Source organism: Saccopteryx bilineata, chromosome 7, assembly GCF_036850765.1.
Source record: "Saccopteryx bilineata isolate mSacBil1 chromosome 7, mSacBil1_pri_phased_curated, whole genome shotgun sequence".
Taxonomy (NCBI): Eukaryota; Metazoa; Chordata; class Mammalia; order Chiroptera; family Emballonuridae; genus Saccopteryx; species Saccopteryx bilineata.
This window is the reverse complement of record NC_089496.1, coordinates 110719807-110740638: the sequence shown is the minus strand read 5'-3', so window position 1 is coordinate 110740638 and position 20832 is coordinate 110719807. Positions and strand designations below refer to the sequence as shown.

The 20832-nt window shown below is 58.3% G+C and overlaps 1 protein-coding gene across 5 annotated transcripts in view; it reads right to left on the bottom strand.

Annotated features, from left to right (window-relative positions):
• Nucleotides 1-20832, bottom strand: part of PTPRE (protein tyrosine phosphatase receptor type E) — a 139141-nt gene that overhangs the window by 2752 nt on the left and 115557 nt on the right. For 4 of the 5 annotated variants that reach the window (XM_066238542.1, XM_066238543.1, XM_066238544.1 and 1 more), the window contains 13 exons: nt 17220-17296; nt 16511-16547; nt 15930-16027; nt 11504-11623; nt 10123-10286; nt 8732-8867; nt 8310-8459; nt 7894-7987; nt 6744-6820; nt 5848-5982; nt 2178-2303; nt 1198-1364; nt 21-156 (listed from right to left, as the gene is read on the bottom strand). In XM_066238542.1, the coding sequence (XP_066094639.1) occupies nt 21-156; nt 1198-1364; nt 2178-2303; nt 5848-5982; nt 6744-6820; nt 7894-7987; nt 8310-8459; nt 8732-8867; nt 10123-10286; nt 11504-11623; nt 15930-16027; nt 16511-16547; nt 17220-17296 (1517 nt within the window). The remainder of the gene's footprint in view (nt 1-20; nt 157-1197; nt 1365-2177; nt 2304-5847; nt 5983-6743; nt 6821-7893; nt 7988-8309; nt 8460-8731; nt 8868-10122; nt 10287-11503; nt 11624-15929; nt 16028-16510; nt 16548-17219; nt 17297-20832) is intronic. The other variant, XM_066238545.1, reaches the window with a different exon arrangement.

The following is a 20832-nucleotide window of genomic DNA, read 5'->3' as shown; positions in this document are numbered from 1 at the left end:
TTCCCTGGCCGGTCTCTTACCAGGGTTTGCACCATGTGTGGCCTCTGCAGCCTCAAGCTCTTCACGGCCTGGAACACATCCAGGAGGCCCTCGGCTTTCACTCTCTCCAGAATGTTGCTGAGCGCTATGAACGTCCCTGTCCGCCCGGCGCCCGCACTGCAGGGAGAGAGCGCTTCATGCAGGTGACCGCAGCCAGCACCCACGGCGGTGACCGGTGACGGTGGAACAAGGCCACCCTACATATGTCCCCTGCGGAGGCCCCTCGTGAAGGTGGTGGTGGGGCCTGTGGACTTTCAACGATCATTTATTGATATGCAGCTCAGCTTTTCAACAGCAGCAGCGTATCACAGACCTTGTCACATGCCCGTCTGATCACAGCAGACGATACCTCGCGAGTGGGGTCAGGGCCAGTCACCCAGTCACAGGAGTTTACGCTGCTGTAACCACGTCCCTCTTCCTGGTCTGGGCGAGGTCCCTGGATCTCCAACAGCACCGCAGGCCCAGGGCGGGGGGGGGGGGGTGATTTGTTAGAAACACAAACCCTCCCTGTTCGGGTCCCAGGGGAGGTAAGGGGCGGGCTGACTCTCAGATTCCTGTGCCCCTGCAGGGACCTGTCCCCGCGGCTGCCCTGTGGACCTCTTCACCTTTGTATCCCTGGTGCCCACCTTGTTCTGAAACTCAGACTGGGCTCTGGGGCGCAGCTCATGAAGGAACTCATTCCTAGTTTATTCTACTTAGGAGATGTCTATAGACACCTGGGGTTGAAAACAGAGGCTGTGCTCCCCCTTATGGGCAGGTGGGCAGTGTGCCCAGGTGCTCCCCAGGTGCGAGCCTTCCTGGGGTGGTGACGTCACGGCCCAGGAGGAAAGCATGCAGACGTGAGCCATCACCCCGAACCAGAACAATCTTTCAAAATGAAGACAAATGCCTTTAAGTTCAGGACTGTGTCTGTCTGAGTTGTGCTTGGGGACTTTTTCTTTGTTTTTTAGTTTTTGATGGCTTAAAAAGCAGAAGGAAATGTGCGTTTGAATCATTTCCTAACACCTCCCACTAAATGCATTCCCCACGTAGGATAAGGCGGCATGTATGTACAGGTGTGTGTGGAAGAGGAGGTGGGAACCGTCTAGGGACAACACTGCTGTCTGCGGTTGCCGGGAGCCGAGCCCGGTGCACGCCGGCCCCAGCAGGGGCGCTCACCTGCAGTGCACGGTGATGGGGTGGTTGCCCGTCTGCTGCTGCTGCTTCTGCACAGCCCCGATGAGGTCGATCATGCCCTTGCCCTCCGCGGGGATCCCGATCTCGGGCCAGCCGTGGAAGTGGAACTGGCGAACCACACGGGTCTGCTCCTCCTGGCGGGCCAGGGGCTGTAGCAGGACAGGGCGTGTCAGGCGTGCTGGGTCACCCGCCCGTCTCTGCCGGTCCTCCTGGGGACTCGGGACAAGACTCGGGGCTCGGAGGGGGCCTTTGGCACCACCTGGCCGGCCTGAGGGTCCTGGTCAGGCTGCTGTAGACTGTGGGCACCCTAAGGAGAGGCAGGCAGTGTCTCCCCCTGCGTGGGCAGGGTGCCCCAGGAGCCCCCTTTACAATGTATCCCTGGCAGGCCATCTTTCTTAAGAAGCCAGGACCCCATGTGACAAGACTGGACAGGAGTGGTCTGTGAGTCTGGTTTCTGGGTCGCTCTGTGACTGGCGTGGAGGGAACAGGTTTTGGGGTGAGCCGGGTCTCTGCTGGGGTGGCCGTCCTAAGCTCCGAACCAAGTCCTCTAGCTGAGTCCCCTTCCTCATGACCGACCCACAGGAGTTCCCATTCTTGCTCAAGAAGCAGAGCCCAGGACCCGGTGGGGACCGGGACAATCGGGGGCTCTGAGGAGGCACCTGGCAGAGAGCCCTGGAGAGGCTTGATGGCTTCGTCTGTCCCCTTTATTCCTCCTGCTCCTGGTCACCATCATGTTTCCTGAGTGGGGAGTGAGGCAGTGGCCATTCTGCCCCATCATCCTTGTGCCCCAGCAAGGAGGCAGGTGACCTTGGAGGTCTCGATAATGCAGCTCCCTAGACCCCACTCTGAGCTCTGGTACCAACGTGGGGTCCAGGAAGGGCCGGAGGAACAAAGACAGGCAGGGCCTCAGGGGCGGCCTCAGTGCACCCTGGCTGCGGTGCGAATCGCCAGGGCAGCCATACCTGACTGAAAGTGACCAGGAAGTCTCGTATACTGATGGCATCCAGAAGTGTGTCGCTCTTGATTTCGATCTTTATGTCTCCGTGCGTCACTGAGCCCTCTGCTGGCCAATACTGGTAGCATTTATCCTGGGGGGTTGTGGGGGGCAGAATAAAATTTTAAGTCTCGTCATAAGTAATTGGCTGCCCGCTGTTCTAACTCTATGATGCAGAGGCGCTCTCGAACCATTCTGACACACTGTGTCTGACCAAGGAAATGACACGGATACGTGTATCAGTGGCCATGAATGCCTGCTGACTGGGGAAATGGAACAGACGTGTGTATTTGGAGCTCTGACCAAGGACAGAAGGGAACCTCCCAGGAAGCGGAGATGATACCACACACGAAGCTGGAAGGCTGGGCTTCCATGGATCTGGGTTCTTAACTCACACACTAGAAGGGCTGGTACGAATGCCCAGCCTCTCCTGGCATCAGGCAGAGTATGACCTGCATGACCCTGTGCGGCTGTCTTAAATTTAAAAAAAAAAAAAAAAAACCTAAACAGGTTAGGACTTAAAAGTCAAAATCAAAATTGTGAAAGCCTTAGAAGCATTTTCATTTTGGGGAACAGAAGGATTTAAACAATAAGACTCCAAAAGAGGCCCTGGCCGGTTGGCTCAGCGGTAGAGCGTCGGCCTGGTGTGTGGGGGACCCGGGTTCGATTCCCGGCCAGGGCACATAGGAGAGGCGCCCATTTGCTTCTCCACCCCCCTCCCTCCTTCCTCTCTGTCTCTCTCTTCCCCTCCCGCAGCCAAGGCTCCATTGGAGCAAAGATGACCTGGGCGCTGGGGTGGCTCCTTGGCCTCTGCCCCAGGCGCTAGAGTGGCTCTGGTCACGGCAGAGCATCGCCCCCTGGTGGGTGTGCCGGGTGGATCCCGGTCGGGCGCATGCGGGAGTCTATCTGTCTCTCCCTGTTTCCAGCTTCAGAAAAGTGCAAAAAGAAAAAAAAAAAAGACTCCAAAAGAGTTAGCCAATCACAACAGAAAAGACTGCAACGTCAAATTACAATAAAATTCACGTCACTTTGTCAACAAGCATCATTGAGAGAGTGAAAAGGCCACCAGCCCTGGTAATAAGGTCCTTGTAATACGTCAAAGCAACCGAGGATTAGGATGAAGACTAGGGAAAGAAAACCCAGTAAACAGGAAAGGGCAGACACTCAACTAGAAAGACAGGCACAAGGCACAAAGGGGCCGCCTTGTGCGGAGGACACAGGCCGTCTCTAACCACGTGAGGTGACGCCTGACCTCACAGGACACAGAGAAGCACACCAAAGCCACAGAGAGGGAACGTCTCCACCCGCCCGATGATCAGGAATGAGGCTGGCTGACCCCACGGGCACGTGGACGAACGGAGCCTCCCAGAATCGCCGATGTCGGCTTGGGGAACTGCAGCCACCCAGGAGAGCGAGTCGGAACTACCCTCCAAGCGCACACTCGCTGACACTCTCCAATGTGGCCGGCTGCCCCTTTGGGACACAATGCCTTGTGCAGCATGAATCATGGACATGGATGTCCCCGTAGCCCTGCTTGTAAAACAACGAAATGAACCCACCCTGTGCCCACGACAGGAGAAGGGACAGCAAATGTGCCGGGTGTATGGACTATGTAGCTGAGCACGGCGAAATGGTGATGAATGAAAGCCGTAGGCGTCGGCACAGAAAAATATCACAGTGCAATTCTGAGCAGGAAAAGCAAGTCCCAGAAGAACCCATACTGAAATGATACCCTGTAAATATGGCAAAATAAAACAAGCAGGACTGATCGGTAGTTTCTCTCCACATACACACATACATGATATAAAAGATACTTTTTAAAGCAAGAACGCTTCCACTTGGATGGTTTGTGTGTGTGTGTGCGTGTGCGTGTGCGTGTGTGTGCATGCATGTTTATTGTCCACTAGGATGTCTTTAAGCAAAAAAGACAATAATCAGTGTTGGCGAGGGTAGGGAGATCAGACCCCTTGCACGTCGCTGGTGGGAACGTGAAACGAGGCGGCTGCTTTGGACAGCGGCCTGGCAGTCTCCAAACATGGTCAGTAATGGCAACTGCCGTGAATGGAGAGCGAGCATAGGGCCCAGCAACGCCACCCAGGCAGCCAGCCACTCTGGAGACATGAAAACCGGTGCTCAGGTAGAAACCTCTGAACATGAAATGCTCACACCAGGACGCGTAACAGTTCCAGAGCGGGGACAACTCAAGTGTCCATCGGCAGGGGAACGGACAGGCCGAGTGTGGCCCAGCTGTACCACGGAAGAGGATCTGTCCGTAAAAAACACATCAAAGGGCTCACTCATGCCACCACATGGCAGAACCCTGAACACATCATGCCAAGGCAAAGAACTCAGTCACAAAGACACACCATGTGATTTCATCTGTCTGAAGCGTCCAGAACAGGCCGATGCAGAGACAGAAAGTAGATCAGTGGTGGCTGGGGCTCCAGACAGGGGGAATGGGAGCGACTGGCTGCTCATGGGTCCGGGCGGGGTTTCTTTCCAGGGTGACAAGAATGCTGTGGAATCTATTAGAGATTGGTGATGCAGGCACAACTCTGTGAACAGGCTAACAGCCACTGAACTGTGTGTCCTTTAGAAAAGATAAGTTGAGGCCCTGGCCAGTTTCTTAGTAGTAGAGCATCAGCCTGGCGTGTGGATGTCCTGGGTTCGATTCCTGGTCAGGGCACACAGGAGAAGTGACCATCTGCTTCTCTACCCCTCCCCTGTTGCTTCTCTCTCTCCCCTCCTGCAGCCATGGCTGGATTGGAACAAGTTGGCCCCTGGCACTGAAGATGGCTTCATAGCCTCTGCCTCAGGCACTAAAAAGAGCTCAATTGCTGAGCAATGGAGCAATGCCCCAAATGGGCAGAGAATCACCCCCTCCTGGGCTTGCTGGATGGATCCGGTCAGGGCACATGCAGGAGTCTGTCTCTCTGCCTCCATGCTTCTCATTGAATTAAATATATGTGTGTGTGTGTGTGTGTGTGTGTGTGTGTGAATTAAATTTCAATAAGATTGTTTCTTTTTAAAGCAAAGAAATCAAAACACTGGTTCAGGGTCACGGTCACAACTCAGGGAAGCGCCTAGACAGAAGTGTGTTGCTGGCAACAAGTCTGGGTTGGCAGCTGCATGGTGGGTTCACAAATACTTACTGAGGTGTTAAAGGAACACAGAATACAGGAAGGCCGCAGGTGGAGCTCCAGGAAAGCGAAAGATTTCATTCCCTCCACTTGACCAGGACAATGTCAACTAGGCACATATACCAACACCTATGTCTTTATGTCTTAAAAAAAGTGAAAATGAGTCATGTGTGTGTGTGTGTGTGTGTGTGTGTGTGTCTGTGGCAAGTGCAAAATAGTGGAATTCCAAGGCAGGTTAAATAAAATCTAGCTGGGTAGTTATCGTAAAAGGAGGGAGGGAGGGAGGGAGGGAGGAAAGGAAGAAATGAGGAAGGAAGAAGGAAATGAAAGTGACACGAGACCTTCTGCAGCCCAGACCTCGCTCAGTATTCAATGCTGGGCCACCTCACGGGACAGCAGGTGGGACGTTGGCCATGAATCACTTGCCCATCACAGTGGGTGGGCGGGACCTCAGGGCAGACTGACCACCCCTGGAGCCTGGGCCGGGCAGCCCCTGACCTGCTCTCTTTCCTGCAGCTCGGTCAGCATCACGACAGTGTGGCACTTCCACTCCCAGATCATCCGCCAGAAATCCTCCACCGTGTGCGCCAGGGGCCCCTGCGTGGCGATGAAGTAGTCCTTCTGCCGGTAGCCCTGCGGGCGGAGCAGAGGGGACAGGCTCACTTTCTCCATCCGTCCCACCCCCGGCTGGGGCTGCAGGGCCGCTGGGACCACACGAGGGAAAGCACTCTCCCTGGGGACTCGGCCTGGGCTCAGCCCCCCCACGCCGTGCATACATGCACCCGCTCGGGAAACAGGTCAGGACACCCACGTCCTCTGCCCACGGGACGCCTCAACCTCAGCGCCTCTGAAAGGAGACTGGGAACCCCCAGGAGGCCAGCGCATGCCTCTGATTCTAACGCATTTTCTAAGTGTCCCAGCGGAGCTGGCGTTCTGCTTGTGCAAAGGAGCCTGGGTGCAGAGTTAGAAAAAGTGGGTTCAAATCCCAGTCCCTCCGCTCGGGCCCAGGACACCTCCAGCCCAGTATTCTCTTCCGTAAACTCTAACGCGGATGTGGCTCTGCGCCCGTCACACTGTCCTGCAGGAATGCACTGTGGACACCACAGGAGGGAAAGCCATATACAACTGGTGGCGACAGAGGCCCAAGAAAAATCACTATCTATGAAAAGCAAAATGAAAACAAAAACAGCAAATTGGCTGGCAGTGTGTCTGTCTCCTCTGTTTCCAAAGTTCATTATTCATTTTTTTGTTTTTGTTTTTAAAAGCAAGTCACTCTAACGAAAGCATTAGGATTTCTGGGGGCTTGACAAACCGGTCTGAGGGTGACACGGTCACCACAGGCCTGTGAGGCAGGGTCTCCCTCGCACACGGCGCCTCGGGGGCCCCGGACTTACGTCGATGAAGGACGCGTTGATGTAGTCCGTGTACTCCTGGCCCCGCTTCATGGACAGGATCACCCGGTTGAAATCGTCTGCAAGGGCAGTTTGTGCCTGTCGTTAGCGAAGCGCCACCCTGCCCAGCACACTGAGCCCGGTGGCCGCCAGCCTCCAGACCACGGCACTTGTCAACAAAGTCACTCAGCAAGGTCAACTCCTTGGAAGGCTGACCACACAGAACAGGCAAAGTCAAGCGGCCAGGGGAGGTCTGTGCTGTTTGTTAGTCAGTTTGTTTGTTTTTGCCAGGAAGCTCTGAAAAGAGCCCCGCGATGGTTTTCACACTGTCACGAAGTGAGATCGTTCACACCAACCCGTGCGCTGAGCGTGACAAATACCGTGTTTCAGGGGTAAAAGGAATGTGGTCTGGCAAGCAAGGCAGAGTGGTCAGAGGGGGACATCGTGGCCCCCACGGCTCCAGAGCCCAAGGCCAAGGAAGTCTGCACACAGACAGTCCCTGCACACGTTGTGTGCCCAGTGTGGCCTCTGGGACACGTCTGTCTACAACCCTGTGGGCATCACAGGCTGTGTGAGTCCTTTGGGGAGGGGTCTGCTTGAGGCACCCCCTTGTCTCAAGGCCAGCCCCTCCTCCCATGGTTCCTTGGATCACTGGGGTCCACTCTTTGGCCCTCCCTCACTCGAGACCCCGTGTGGGCCAGTGTGCCCAGCTCCACTCCTGCCCATGTGTTGCTACCCCAAGGCCTTTTCCTAGAAGGTCTCAGTTGAGTTTCTTCGAGTCTTGCCAGGCAGCCTGGGCCTGGACTTCTGCTCTGTGTAAAGGGGATGCCAGGCTTCCACCCAACCTTGGGGGAGGAGTCAAGAGAATGCAGAATCAGGCAGTCCCCTGAGTCATGCCTGAAGCAACTCTGCTTCCAGGAAGTCCTCCCTCTCCACCTCTGAGCCTGTCACAAGCTGCCCGCCTGACACACAGGAGGACAGTCAGGGTCCCTCGTGGCTTCACAGGTGGGCGTTCGCTTCCTGACACTTGACGGAGCCCCCAGGAGCCTGGCCCTTGGCCCTGGTGCAAGAAAGGAACCAGCCTGCCCCGTCCTCCCCCGCCCTACCCTGCCCGGCCCGCCGGGGGTTAACCTGAGGCCCCGGGCTGCCTTACATGGGATGATCTGGATGACCCGGGCCTTCTTCATGTTCGCTGGCAGGTTGCCTGTCCTCATGTTCTCCTTCATGATCCGGACATTGGTCAGTTTCTGCAGCCGAACAAGGACACCACCACGCAGTTACAATCTGGCATTCCCGAGCTCATCCTCAGCTTCCTAACTCAGAGCAGCCGTGTCCTCCTCCATCCCACACACTTGCTGGGTCCTGGGATGTTGACACGTATGACGGCACTGTCCCCAGCCCGGCTGGTGGCTGGGCTGCTGGGCTCCAAGAGCCCCGGTCACTCCTCCCTGGACAGTCACACAGGACCAGCTCCCCTGCCGTCTCTGGGCTCAGTCAGCGGGGCAGCGACAGAAAGCAGCTTCATTTTTACACGGTTGCCTCCCGCCTCCGGGGTCGGGGGCCACTCACCCTGAACTCTTCCTCCAGCCCGACCTTGTCGAAGTGGGTGGTGGTCCCCTGCAGCGTCTGCAGGTGCTTCTCCAGGGAGGACACGTCCAGTTCAGTGTCCCCATAGAGGTAGTACTCCAGTAAGGCTTGGTAGATGAACGTGTACTGCATCTGCGGAGACCACAGCAGGGGGCCCTGGAGTGTGCCTGGCAGCCCCGGGGGACACAGGGAGGTTTGGGGGCAAATCAGTGACCACGTAGAGCGACCTCGAGTCAGGGTCACAGACAGCCACATCACTGAGGATGGTCTCCTCCCGGGTTTCCCCAGGATGCTGTCCCCCATGCAGCACTGGGGGTGGGGGGGTAGCCTACATCGGGGCCCCTAAGGCGTCTGGCTTTGCTTTGTGAAGGAGCTCAGACCGGATTGGGGCGGGGGGGACTCACATCCGTCTGAACCATCTGAGGGCGCTGACTGCGGATTCTCGCTACGAACTCGAAGACGTCCACCTTCTGCTCTGCGTGCATCATGTCCATCATGGCGTCGATGACGATGAAGGTGCCCGTCCGGCCCACGCCCGCGCTTCAGGGACAAAAAAAATGATGCCACGCTGTGAGTCACATCCCCTCCCCCCCCACCCGTCACCGCACCCCGGAGCAAAGGACAGGGCCTGGGAACATGCCCACACTCCAGGATGCAGGGACAAGCCTGCCCTTCCTGGGGAGACTGACACCTCTTCCCTCAGCCCCACCGTGTTCCAGTGGTTAAAGCGCACATCTACAGCGAGGCCACCAGAGGGCGCCGCAATCCCAGTAAAGATGATCTAGAAACTATTCAGAAACCTTGCCTGTTCAACTCAGTGCTGTCTTCTCGTTACAACTCATGTAATTCCCTTTTTAAAAACATTGTCACCCTAGAGATGGCTTTTCCACTCTCTTCATGAGAAAAGAGGCCTCCTAGACCAGGGTCTGCTGGCCCATGAGCCAAGGTCACACCCATGGGGGGTCTCAGCCCGCTCTCTGGCGTCCCCCCCCCCCCCCGCCCCGCCCCGGACCCAGCCTAGGGTGCCTGCTCAGCCGTCTCCTCCCTGGGAAGCCACCTCGACTTGATTCTAGGGTTCGGACTCTCCCCCCCGCCAGCATCGTGCCCGCTCCCCCGCCCTCCCCTCCCCACCTTGGTCTCATCTGGCTTTCCAGCGGACGGCATGGACCGGCCACGTTGGCCTCCCCTCACCCAGGCCACGGCAGCGGGCCTTCCAGAACCTAAGGAACTATCCCAGCAGCAGATGGCGCTTACGGGGGTGAAAGCCCACCCCCAGACGCCAGCCCCAGGCCCCTCCAAGGCTGTCCTTCCCAATACGGACGAGGGAACCAGGGAAACTGAGGCTGGGCGGGGCGAAGTCCCACGGCGCGGGCAGCCTGGGTGCAGACCCGGGTCCCAGGTCACTGGCCTGGCCCTCTAGGCTATTAGCTCCCTGTGCCTGGGGCCGCGCAGCCCCTCTGAAAGACTTGGGGGGCTCCTCGTGGCCGTGTGGCCCCATCTCTGTTCCTGGGGTGACTCAAGGGCCTCATGGTTGGGAGGCCAAGGGGACCTGCCAGTCGCTGTCCCACCATCAGCCAGCCTCTCGGCTCGTCTGTTCTGGACATCGGGGTCCCCCTCACGGCCACAGAAGACAGGGCTCTGCAACCACGGGATGTGTGAGGCGGGTTCTCTGGGCTGCTGCCCAGTGACTGCGGGCTGGAGTGTCCCATCACTCGCCCGCCCCTCTGCCCACCCCACTATCGGCACATGGGGCCCGAGTCTGCGCACACAGCGGGCTCGGGGGCTCTGGACGCACCTGCAGTGGACCACGATGGGCCCGGAGTGTGCGAGGTTGAGAGCCTTCACTTTCTTCAGGAACTTGAGCATCCCAATGGGGGTGAACGGCACCCCGAAGTCGGGCCAGCTGGTGAAGTGTAGCTGGGACACGAGGCGGGGGGCCTTGCAGCCATCGGGGAGCTGCTGCAGGGACACGGAGAGGTGAGTGGGGACAGCTGTCCCTCCCCCTGCTCCCGACACCGTGGCTGTGGCAGCTGTGGGCACACAGGCAGGGAGGCCCCCTCAGTGGTGGCAGGACACCCCGAGCGGGCAAGCCCAATGGTTACCGCCTGCTCCGGACACACTGCGCTGCGTGTGGGGCCCCAGGAGCAGCATACAGGCACCTGTCCCACGACCAGGCCAGTGGGTCCCCAGGGCAGCCAGGTGCATACCTAAAGCTGGCGCAGGCCTCGGGGACCCCACGGGTAAGCAGGGGTCCTTGCCCTCCTTGCCTGGGATCTGGCGTGGTTACCCACGGTGCACCCGTCCACCCTCACATGACCTACTCTGGGGGGAAAGATGATGCTGGGGCCCCTCTTATAGGAAAGGCCACTTCAGAGCCCCTCAGACGTTGTTACCCAGAGCCCGTGAGATGGCTCTGGACCACGGTGGATCTGCGTGTGTGTGTGCGTGTGTCTAAATGTGCACGTGAGTTTCTGGGCGGCAGGCAAGCAGGGCAGCACAGGAGTGACCAGGCTGTGGCTTCCGGGAACCTCAGACTCATGGCTGTGCGTTCTGACTACACCAATCCTCCACTTTCCATTCTTGATGACCTTCTGTTTTTGCTGAAGTCTTTTTCTTTTTCCCCCTATCTCTCACATCTCTGCTCCATATGCCTTGGAGACACACAGGTATCTTTGCGGAAACTGCCTTAAAACCTCCTGGGGGAGAACCAGCCAGCAGGAAATATCAAGTGTGAGCAATAATGAGGAAGTGTCAGGCATAATTCTGAAACTGTGTAAACAAAGGCCCTGACTCATGATGCCAGTGTGTAAAGTGGCAGCTGTCACTAAGGGGAACCCACCCCTACGCCCCTCTGACTGACCCCCTTCCTCGTCCAGCGTGGTCCGTGGGAGCCAGGAGCATCCCACACTGTCCGGGGCTCGTGGGCACCTGCCTCTGGTCCTCCGCTGTAGATGACACACTTGGCGCACATACCCCTGTCCTGTCCCTACCTGGCACCTTGTCCGGCCTCAGCCCCCGCTCAACGAGAGCCACCACAATGCGGGGAACGGGGAGCAGAGCTGGAGGGAAGCAGGGAGAAGCCCTTCAAGTCACAAGCTGCAGACCCGTTTACTCCCGACCCCCCCACCCCCTTGGAAGAAGTGCCGCTCAAAGATGCGGTACCTTTGCGCACTTACCGACTGGATGCAGAACTTGCGGACAGTGTAGTCCACCAGGATCACGCAGTCCTCCACGCACACCCGGATGTGTCCGTAGGTCCAGCAGCCCTGGTCCGGCCAGTATTGATAGCACTTCTCCTGCACGGGGCAATTGAATAGAACAGGGGGCCTGTGGGCGCCTTTCATGGCCCTGGGGCCTGTCCCCTGCCATGTTCACAGGTCGCATGCCCATTAGGCTCCAATCAAACTGTGCTCAGAGCTGGGAGGGAGCACGAGGAGGTGTCTGCTTACAAATGGGGAAACTGAGGCCACGCAGCTGCCGCGGGGCATCCCCGTGCCTCTACCGGGGGGCCTTTCGGATTCCGACGCCTGATGTCTCATGCATTCATCCGCTCACCCCGCTGAGCCCACTCTGCAGGGCCGGGAACTTGGCCAGAAGGGGTCGGTCCCCAGGCCCCTGGTCTGTGTGTTCCCCGAACACTCCCACTGGGCTTAGCGGGGGGGTCCTGCTCAGCTCGGCTTGCTAAGGACCACTGCCGTCCACTGTGAGGGTGGGGAGCTGTGGCCACTCCACGAGCCTCATTTCTCCAACGAGAACAGGGCTGGTACAGCATGCGCAGGGCCTGGCCACGTTACTACGGAGAGGCCACTTACTGTCCCTCCCCTCCCTCCAAACTCCCAAGGGCCCCAACGCAAGCTCCCAGAGGGTGCGGCCCGGGCCACCCCAGCACCTAGCCAGCGGTCAGCCCTCCGGAACCTGAGGGCCCACGGAGAGGGGAGAGGGGTGCTCAACTCCAGTCTGGTTGTCCACAAGCCTCCTCAACAGTGAACAGTTCATCCTGAAGCGGTCAAATCACGAGAGCTAATCATCTCGGGCCCCAGAAGGCCTCTGGGTGTTTCCAAGGGCCCCGTGTTTGTGTTCTGACACCCACGGGACAACTTCCCTCCCTACTCCCTAGCCCTGGGTGTGTCCAAAGTGGCCTCAGGAGAAGCAAACCCCCAGAGGCTTGGTTAGGGCCTGTCTCAGACTCCAGGGGGTCCCTCAAGACCCTCCTGAGCTTCTCGCTTTGTAAGGCCCCCCCCCCGGGCCCCCCACCCACAGGGCTTGGTGTGTGAGGTCTGCACGCTGGGGGCCTCCCGGCCTGCCCATCACACCAGGGACGCCGCCCCTCCCTCTGCACCACCGGGCGGTGACAGGGCAGCGGCAGCCTTTCACAACAGGCGGCCAGGAGGCGGAAGCTGTGGGACAACCGCAGCAGAGGGCGAGCCACGCGGATAAGGGGCCTGGACTGAGAAACGAGTTCGCGGGAGCTGTGGGGCAAGCACAGCAGAGGGCGAGCCACGCGGAGAAGGGGCCTGGACTGAGAAACGAGTTCGCGGGAGCTGTGGGGCAAGCACAGCAGAGGGCGAGCCACGCGGAGAAGGGGCCTGGACTGAGAAACGAGTTCGCGGGAGCTGTGGGGCAAGCACAGCAGAGGGCGAGCCACACGGAGAAGGGGCCTGGATTGAGAAATGAGTTCGTGGAAATCAGGAAGCGAGCACCCTGCTCTGAGTCACAGACGTGGAAAAATCCAGAGGGAGGCTTCCAAGTGACTCCAGAGGGAAAACATCAAGTGACAGTCACGGAATGACTGGCGGGGGAGGTGGAGGCGTGCTCCGGGCCCCCTGCTTCTGCGCTGGTCTCCGGCCTCTGCCTCTGCGCTTCGTGTTGGGAAACAAGTCCCCCCCCACCCCAGCAAGGCTGGTCAAAGCCACATGGCTGCTCCCAGGGGGCCCCACGCTTCTACCCCCCTTCTTCCAGGGCTCTGCTCAGAGCGTGGGGCCCCTCTGGTGAATCCCCTCTGGGGATCCCCAGCCTCCTCTTGTCACTCTCTCCAGGGAGAGAGGACCTGGCCTGGGCAGGATCTCCCCCCGCCCCCGAGAAGGGCAGCTTCCCAGGCCCTGTCCCAACTCCTTCAAAAACACAACAGAAAACCTCCCTCTACCCAACAGGAAACGGTGGTTGGAGGCTATTTCCTGCACCTGCAGTGGTGGCAGTAGCTCTGGGGCCTCTTGGTGCCTCTGGGCTGGTCCTGCCTGTGGGCCTGGCCTGCTGCCCCCAAACCCAGTGGAGCTACCCAGCGCCTGTCATTTCCACTTCAACCCCCCACCCCTAGCCAAGCAGCCTGGGCTTGGCTGGGGACAGGCCAGCTTGTCCCATGACAGTGAGGGACAGAGGAGAAGCAGAGGCAGAGATCAGTACCTCTGAGGTCCCATGTCTGAACCCTGGGACAGATGGCTGTGGCCAAGCTGGGCCTTCCTCTCAGCCTGCTCCTGGGCTCTGACCCTCGGGCTAGAATGTCTAGAACAGTCTCCCAGCCTCTAACAAGTTTGCTTCCAGCTCCCAATGAGCTCACTTCCTAAGAGACAGAGCCCCGGAAGGCCCCCCTGCTCACCCTGTCTCAGCCCACCACTTGAGCCCCAGGCCTGGCTCCTTGCTGCCTTTCTAGCCCCTGCCCTGACGTGGCTCCCTGACAGGCCCCCTGATGTGGCGCCCTCCCTGACGTGGCCCCCTGACATGGCCCCCTGACGTGGTCCCCTGACGTGGGCCCCCGACGTGGCCCATGACATGGCCCCCTGACGTGGGCCCCCTGACGTGGCCCCCTGACGTGGGCCCCGACGTGGCCCATGACATGGCCCCCTGACGTGGGCCCCTGACGTGGCCCCCTGACGTGGCCCCCTGACGTGGTGCCCTGCGGGGGGGGGGGAGCCAGGCAGCTGCTCCTGGCTTTGCCAGCACACCGCCCTGCCTCTCCACGCTTCTCTCCAGCTGCAGTTGTTAAAACTCCCTCCAGTCTCTAAGTCCGGTCACCAGCATCACCCCCCCTAGGTAAGCATTGGTGCTGGCGTCTGGCCATGACCCCAGTGGGGCTGTCCCACCCTGACCCGCCCTCCTTCACGCCTCAGCGGTTCCATGGCACTGGGTTCTGGGTGACTGCACAGGGTCCCTGTCCCTCGGGCTACAGTGAAGGCTCGCAGTCCCAACCATGCCTCTGTGCCTCTGCCCCAGGGCTGTGCCTGGAGCAGACAGATGCAGCTTCAGCCTGGCCATGTCCTCCCTGTCCCTAACACCCCCGCCCCCTTCACTCTCCATTACTGTTAATGTCACCTCCCTCCTGACAAGCGGACAGGCCACGTGTATTTGCCTCCGCTGGGTGCCAGCCCCTCCCAGTGCAGTGGGCGCTGCCTGGAGCAGGTTTGCGGCTGGTTCACGGCACCCCCGCCCCCGACGGGACACGGGACAGTGCCTGCCCGCGAGGCAGAGGCTGTATGGGTCACAGGTAGGGGACGAATGAGAAACTGCTAAGTACGTGGGAGGATGAGTCAGCGTTTGCTCCACGTATTGTTTTTCAAAGGCATTTCTCAGGTCTGGAGAAGAAGTAGGAAGCCGTTTCTATGGATTGTCTGAGGTCCCACCACCTCACAGCCTCAACGTATAGGAACATTCACAATGCTACACCCACTGCACCCGTCATGGAGTCGGGGCCGCCCAGCCAGCCGGGGTGGTGGGGCCCTGGGCTGGACAGAGGGAAACCCCTCCCTCTCGGTCCTGACGTCCAGAACAGTGAGCTGGGTGGATGGAAAGGGGAAAAACGTCCTAACCCTGGTGAGCTCCTGAGAGGCCAGCCTGGTGGACCTTACGAACTCAGAGACAAAACAGAATGGCATGGGGTGAACGTGTCAATTCCTAACGAAAAGCGAGGAATGATGGGGCCGTCCCGTCCCATCCCGGGCCTGTAGCGTCCTCGACGAAGGCCATCTTTACCGAAAGTGAGCCTGCCTACTGTCTTTCTGCATCTAACACAACAGACCTGCGGAGCGGCAGGGTAAGCCCCTCTTTGCAGACGTCCCCTCGGGGCACCGGCAGAGCCCCAGGGACCAGGGAGCCCCCCCCTTGTGGTCGGGTCCCCTGAGGACCAGCTCTGGGTGCTGTCAGTGTTCAGTATGAACTTCCCTGCTTCCCCCGGTGTCAAGAAAGTGTGTGTCTCTCCTCTCCACTTTCTATCTAATTCCAGACACCTGCCCCCTTGTTGACTCCACCGCTGGGTTCACATCCCACCCCCACGGCTCCTCCGTAGACCCTAACGTATGAAATAACGGCATCGCTGCTCCTCTCCGAGCGCTTCCTCAGTCCGTCATCTCTCAACCAGGCAATTGCCCGTTTGGCTCAAATCAGCTCTTAAACCTTCTCTCCAGGCCTGGGTGTTTCTTAAGTGTACAGCTACTTGGAGCACAGAGAGTGGATTTCAAGGTAAAAACGCTGTGAGCCAGGGGGTGTTCCCCCCCCCCTTCTGCAGCGATAAGGGAGAGAAACAGGGAAGGGAAGTAGTACCCCACCCCCACCCCCACCCCGCCAGCACCAGCCACAGAAAGAAAGTACTACCTAGTCCAGGGGCGGGCTCACCTCCTTCCTCTCTTTCAGGTTGGTCAGCATGACAATGGTCGAAGACTTCTGCTCCCAGACCATCCTCCAGAAGTCATTGACGGTTTCCTGCTTGGGGCCTGTGTGCAGAGGGGACCCCAGAGTCAGGCGCAGGGAGAGGTCGCGGCCGGACCCAGCCCAGGCCACCTGGCCCTTGGGGGCCCTGGAGGGCTGCTCCCCCCACTTCTCTGAAGCCAAAAGGACCGGTCAGTCCAGTTCCCACCCTACAGAATTCCAGAACCGGCAGGGCTGGGAGGGACCAGCAGGGCATAGCCTCCCCACCCCGTCCCGGCATGCTCCCTGCGACCCCCTGCTGCAGGGAAACACTCAGGGACCTGAATGACCAGCCCCCGGGGGGCTACAGTCATGGACAGGAACAGGTATTCACGTGAGAGTCGGGTCTGTGGCTGCCTGTCCCAGTGGGTTGTGGCCACTCTGTGTTGGCTGGTCTCAGGACCAGACCCCGCTTGAGAAGCAGAGTCAGAAAGAATGTGGTGTGTGTGTGTGTGCGCGCGTGTGAGTGAGTGTGTGTGTGCACAGTGAGAAAGTAACAACAAGCTTACCTTGAGCTGCAATGAATTTATTCTTCTCCTTGTAACCCTAGAAAAACAAAAACAGATTCATAATTTTTCCAAGATATTCCAGCTGAAGACAGTTGTTAGGAAAGCAATATGTACTCATCATGAAACATCTGGAACACAGAAAAAAAGTAGAGAGAAAATTTACCAGTGACTGCAGAAGTAACAAATGCTACTTTTGTATCTCCCTCTCTAATCTTTTTCTTTTTTTCTGTGAATACCGAGACGCACACACAGGGGTAGAGATGAAGATGCTGATGTATTTTTAAGTGGCTTGTAGGTACAAATTCTCTTACACTGTATTTTCATGATAATTTTGTAATTTATAGTAAATACTCCTTTAAGGTTCAATTAAAATGGATGCGTGATGATCCACTGTGTGCAGTTTATCCACAATTTATGTAACTGGTCCCTCCCCTTCTATATTGCCAGTGAGATAAACAATGCTGTGATGGACACCCCAGGTACTTCTGTGTCTCAAACACAAATCCCAAAACACAGAGCCCAGTTCCGAAAGTGTGGCTGCCTCTCCGCTGCCTGTGCCGAGGCCCCACCGCCCGGGAAGCTGCGACCATTTTCATTCCCGGACCCAGAGAAGGAAGCCCACATGGGTCACGATTCACACTCAACCCCCAGAGGGTCCAGGTGTGCACGTCCTGCTGGGCTGGGGGACAGGAGAAGGATGAGGACTTACATCTATGTATGAAGCATTAATGTAGTCTGAACAGGGGGCTCCATCTATTGGGCTCAAAATCACCCTGGAATGGTCATCTGTTTAAAAAACAAAATGGTATCAGGATAAGGAAGTCATGCCTGCCACAAGTTTCTTCTCTCCACAGCATTAACACGTTACAAAGGACATAACAGGGTCTCCCACGGCGACCAGGGGGCGAGGTCAGAGGTAAGGCCCAGAGTGGGCCCACCCACCACCACACAGAACCAGACAGTGGCGCGTGCGGCCCTACTGTGTGGTGGCCGTATTCTCCAAACCCCAACAGGGCCTCGGCATTGACAGGAACAGGTGCGCTCGGGAGAACTTTTGGGGTTCACTCTCCCAGGCTTCCCGGAGGGAGGAATGTATACCTCTGTGGACAAGTGGATATCTGGGTCTGGGGTTTGGGGGCACTGCAGACCCCAGTTCTCATATTTCAGGTTTGCCCCAGAGACGAAGGTGAGATTCTGGCCTGGGGGACAAGCAGCTTTTGAGTGGGAGGGCTGACCAGGAGTGCTCTGCGTGAGTGTGGCATGTGTGGGTGTGTGAGTGTGGGTGTGAGCAGTGTGTGTTTCTGGGTTCTGCATGGGTGTATGCACCTGCCGGGGAGGTCTCCACCAGCTCCATATGACTTCGGTGGGTCTCTGTCACCTCTCCGGCCACGGGCCCCGCCCTTCACGAAGAACACGCAGCACTGACAACTGGGTCAGCAGCTGCTAGAAAGATGGCTGTGAGCCAGGCTGCATCAGGCCATGTGTATTCTCTGATTTTACAGGAGTGCAGCTGTTGCACGGGCCACTGCCAGTGCTGTGTCCCGCCCTGGGCCTGGGCCAGGGTGCCTGCAGCAGTGCGCCCAGGAGGAGAAAGTGAAGGGTGTCCAGGCCTGGCCCAGCGCCCAGAGCGAGCCGCCCTGAGTGACTCATGCCGCACGGGCACAGAGCTCGGTACCCGCTGGGTACTGCGTATCCATGTACCAGGTTGATTACTGAATGATTCCGTGTCTGTGTCCCCGCTCTATCCCCTCGTCGCCATCACAGGACCGAGACTGACCAAGGGCGGGGCTGTCTGTGGTGGGGATCAGACGCAGAGCCCCCAGGTCCTGGCTGCTGTGGCCCATCCCCCTGAAAGGTGGCTGGTGGCTGGGCATTGATGGGCCAGATCAGTCCTGCTGCTTGCCCAGAATGGGCCAGTGCAGCCCTCAGGGACAGTCACAGCCCAGAGTGGTCAGGGTGTGAAATCCCAGACTCACAGCCACGCGGACTAGGCCATGAGACCCTCGTGCTCGGGGGCCGGCAGCCCCGAAGCAGAGCGTAGGCACGCAGCCGGTGGAAAATGATGAGAAGCGTCCACACTTTGAGGACAGCTACAGAAAGCAGAGGTAAAAAATAGACCTCTGGTTAGATTTAGAATCTTGCCGTGCCTAAGCTCTTCCTGTCTCTCTAGTCTCAGAAGTCACACTTCACTTTCCAAACATTATTTCCTGAATCTATCAGCTATAGGTGGCATTTTCCCAGAAAATGGGATGCTTCAGCACCGGCCAACAAGCCTTTCCGTAGCCCAGCCCCCGGGACACCCCTGGCATTTTGATCTCTGTCCTCAGAGCTTATGAGAGCCACATCCATGGCTGTACTCCCCCCGCCCCTTCCTGGTGCTGCAAGTCTGGGATTGGGGGACGAGGGCGGAGTCAGGGAAGGTGACCAGAGCTGTGGGAGTGCACCTGGCCCCTCCCCCAGCCTGCTGACCTCACCCCACCCTGATCCAGCCCACTCCAGTCCTGGCCCCCAGCTAGACCTAGGGGGTCTCTGTCCAACTTCAAATACATCGGACAGCCTTTCACTCAACCTTTGTTTGGCTGATCCCAAAGGTCAGCTACTACCCACTAATGATCTCTGGGGCACACATGGGCATCTCTGTAAAAGCAATGTCCCACTAATGTAAAATATGTCATAGGTGGCAGGATCCCCTGGCCCCTGATGACCGCTAGCACCCTCACTCTTTTCTGGGGGCTCCTGGGCTGGGAGGGGCTGAGGCAGGACCCCCACTCTGGGTGGGGAGAGAGAACTGATGGGGGATGTTAGAAATGCCTGCTCTGGACTGTCACACTATATTCCACCATCAAGGTCAGCCTCCTTCCACAGGGCAAGTTGGGGACACAGCTTGGGGACAACATGCAGGAGGCAGGCCCCGCCCTTCCCCCTGCTGACCCTCGGGGCAGGTGGTGCCCAGCACGTCTGGGCCGAGGAGGGAGTGATGGGCACAGGGCCTCCCCACACCTGGCCATTCGTTCCTCAGCCATTCAAGTCCCACTGAAAATACCATTAGCAAAGTGAACATTGCCTTGAAAGGAGACAGGGTTTAGTGAGGAGAGATGCAGGTCAGGGGCCCGGACAGTCCTCAGCCCCAAGTAGGTCCCCGACACACGTCTATTCCGCAGACCGAGGTAGGAACTAAACCAATTTAATTGAGCTCATTATACTAATGATAGTGACTAATTTCCAAATATCTCGGTTTTTACCTAACACGATTACTCCAAAGACCCTAGACCCCTGCCGGTTGTCCTCTGCTTGAGCTGCTCCACCCCCTCTCACTTCCCCGTTTCCTCATGGCCCACACCCAGGCGAGCTGCCACCCACACAGTATGTCCAGCAGCTAACCCTGGTCCCTCCCCTCCCCACACACAGCTCAGCCTAGGGACCACAGCGGCCACCTGACTCCTGTCCCTGTGGCTCCCCAGCCTCCTCCACAAATCCATGTGGGAAGGAAGACATTTGGCCAACGTCCCTAATTGGAGTGGAAGGCAGGGTTGGGGGTGGGGGTGGCTATGCAAAACCATAGATCGAATGCATGCGAAATGCGAAAGAATTCTCTCTACCAAGAGCTGAAAATGCAGCTGCCACACCGATCAGGTGACTACAGAACAGGTGGACTCACTTCTAACCCCCAAAAATGCGACCAAGGGCCCACTGACTGGAGCCCTTACCTGTCTAGTTCCTCAATCCTGCGGAGAGACTGCCCGAGAAGGGAGGGTCCTGGTAACAGGGGTGAGGGGGAGACCTTGGGTTCAGGGTACAAACCGGAACTCAGTGGGGCCCCGGAGGCTGCTATACCGTTACTTGATGGGCAGAGCCATCAGGGCGGGTCTAGGCTACACGAAGGACATCGCGACCCTCCTAGGCCTGCGTCTGCAAAGGCAGCTGGGGGTTTGTCTGGGTGGCGAGGTTGGCAGTGAGGCCCCGGGAAAGGTTCATCTCACCTCCTCGGCCCACACTCTCCCGCCCATGCCGAACTCTAGCGGCTCCGGTTAAAATCCGGTTTACTGGAAGCCTTCCCGCAATGTTGCCAAAGCCCTACAGGGTTCTGATTTCTCATTTCCACCGGGGACCTGCTGCTGGGGGCCCAGAGCACTGAGTCCCAGGGCCAGCAACTTCCCCGGCCGAGGCTCAGGACTGGACCCAGGAGCCGGACACTGCGGCCAGTGCGGGTGGCCCCTGGGCAGCCAAGGTCAATGTTAAGCACAGGCTTTACAGCCAGACCCTCGCCAACCAAAGTGGCCCGAGTCCGTGTGGCCGACAGGGGCCTAGAGGCCAGGCGCAGA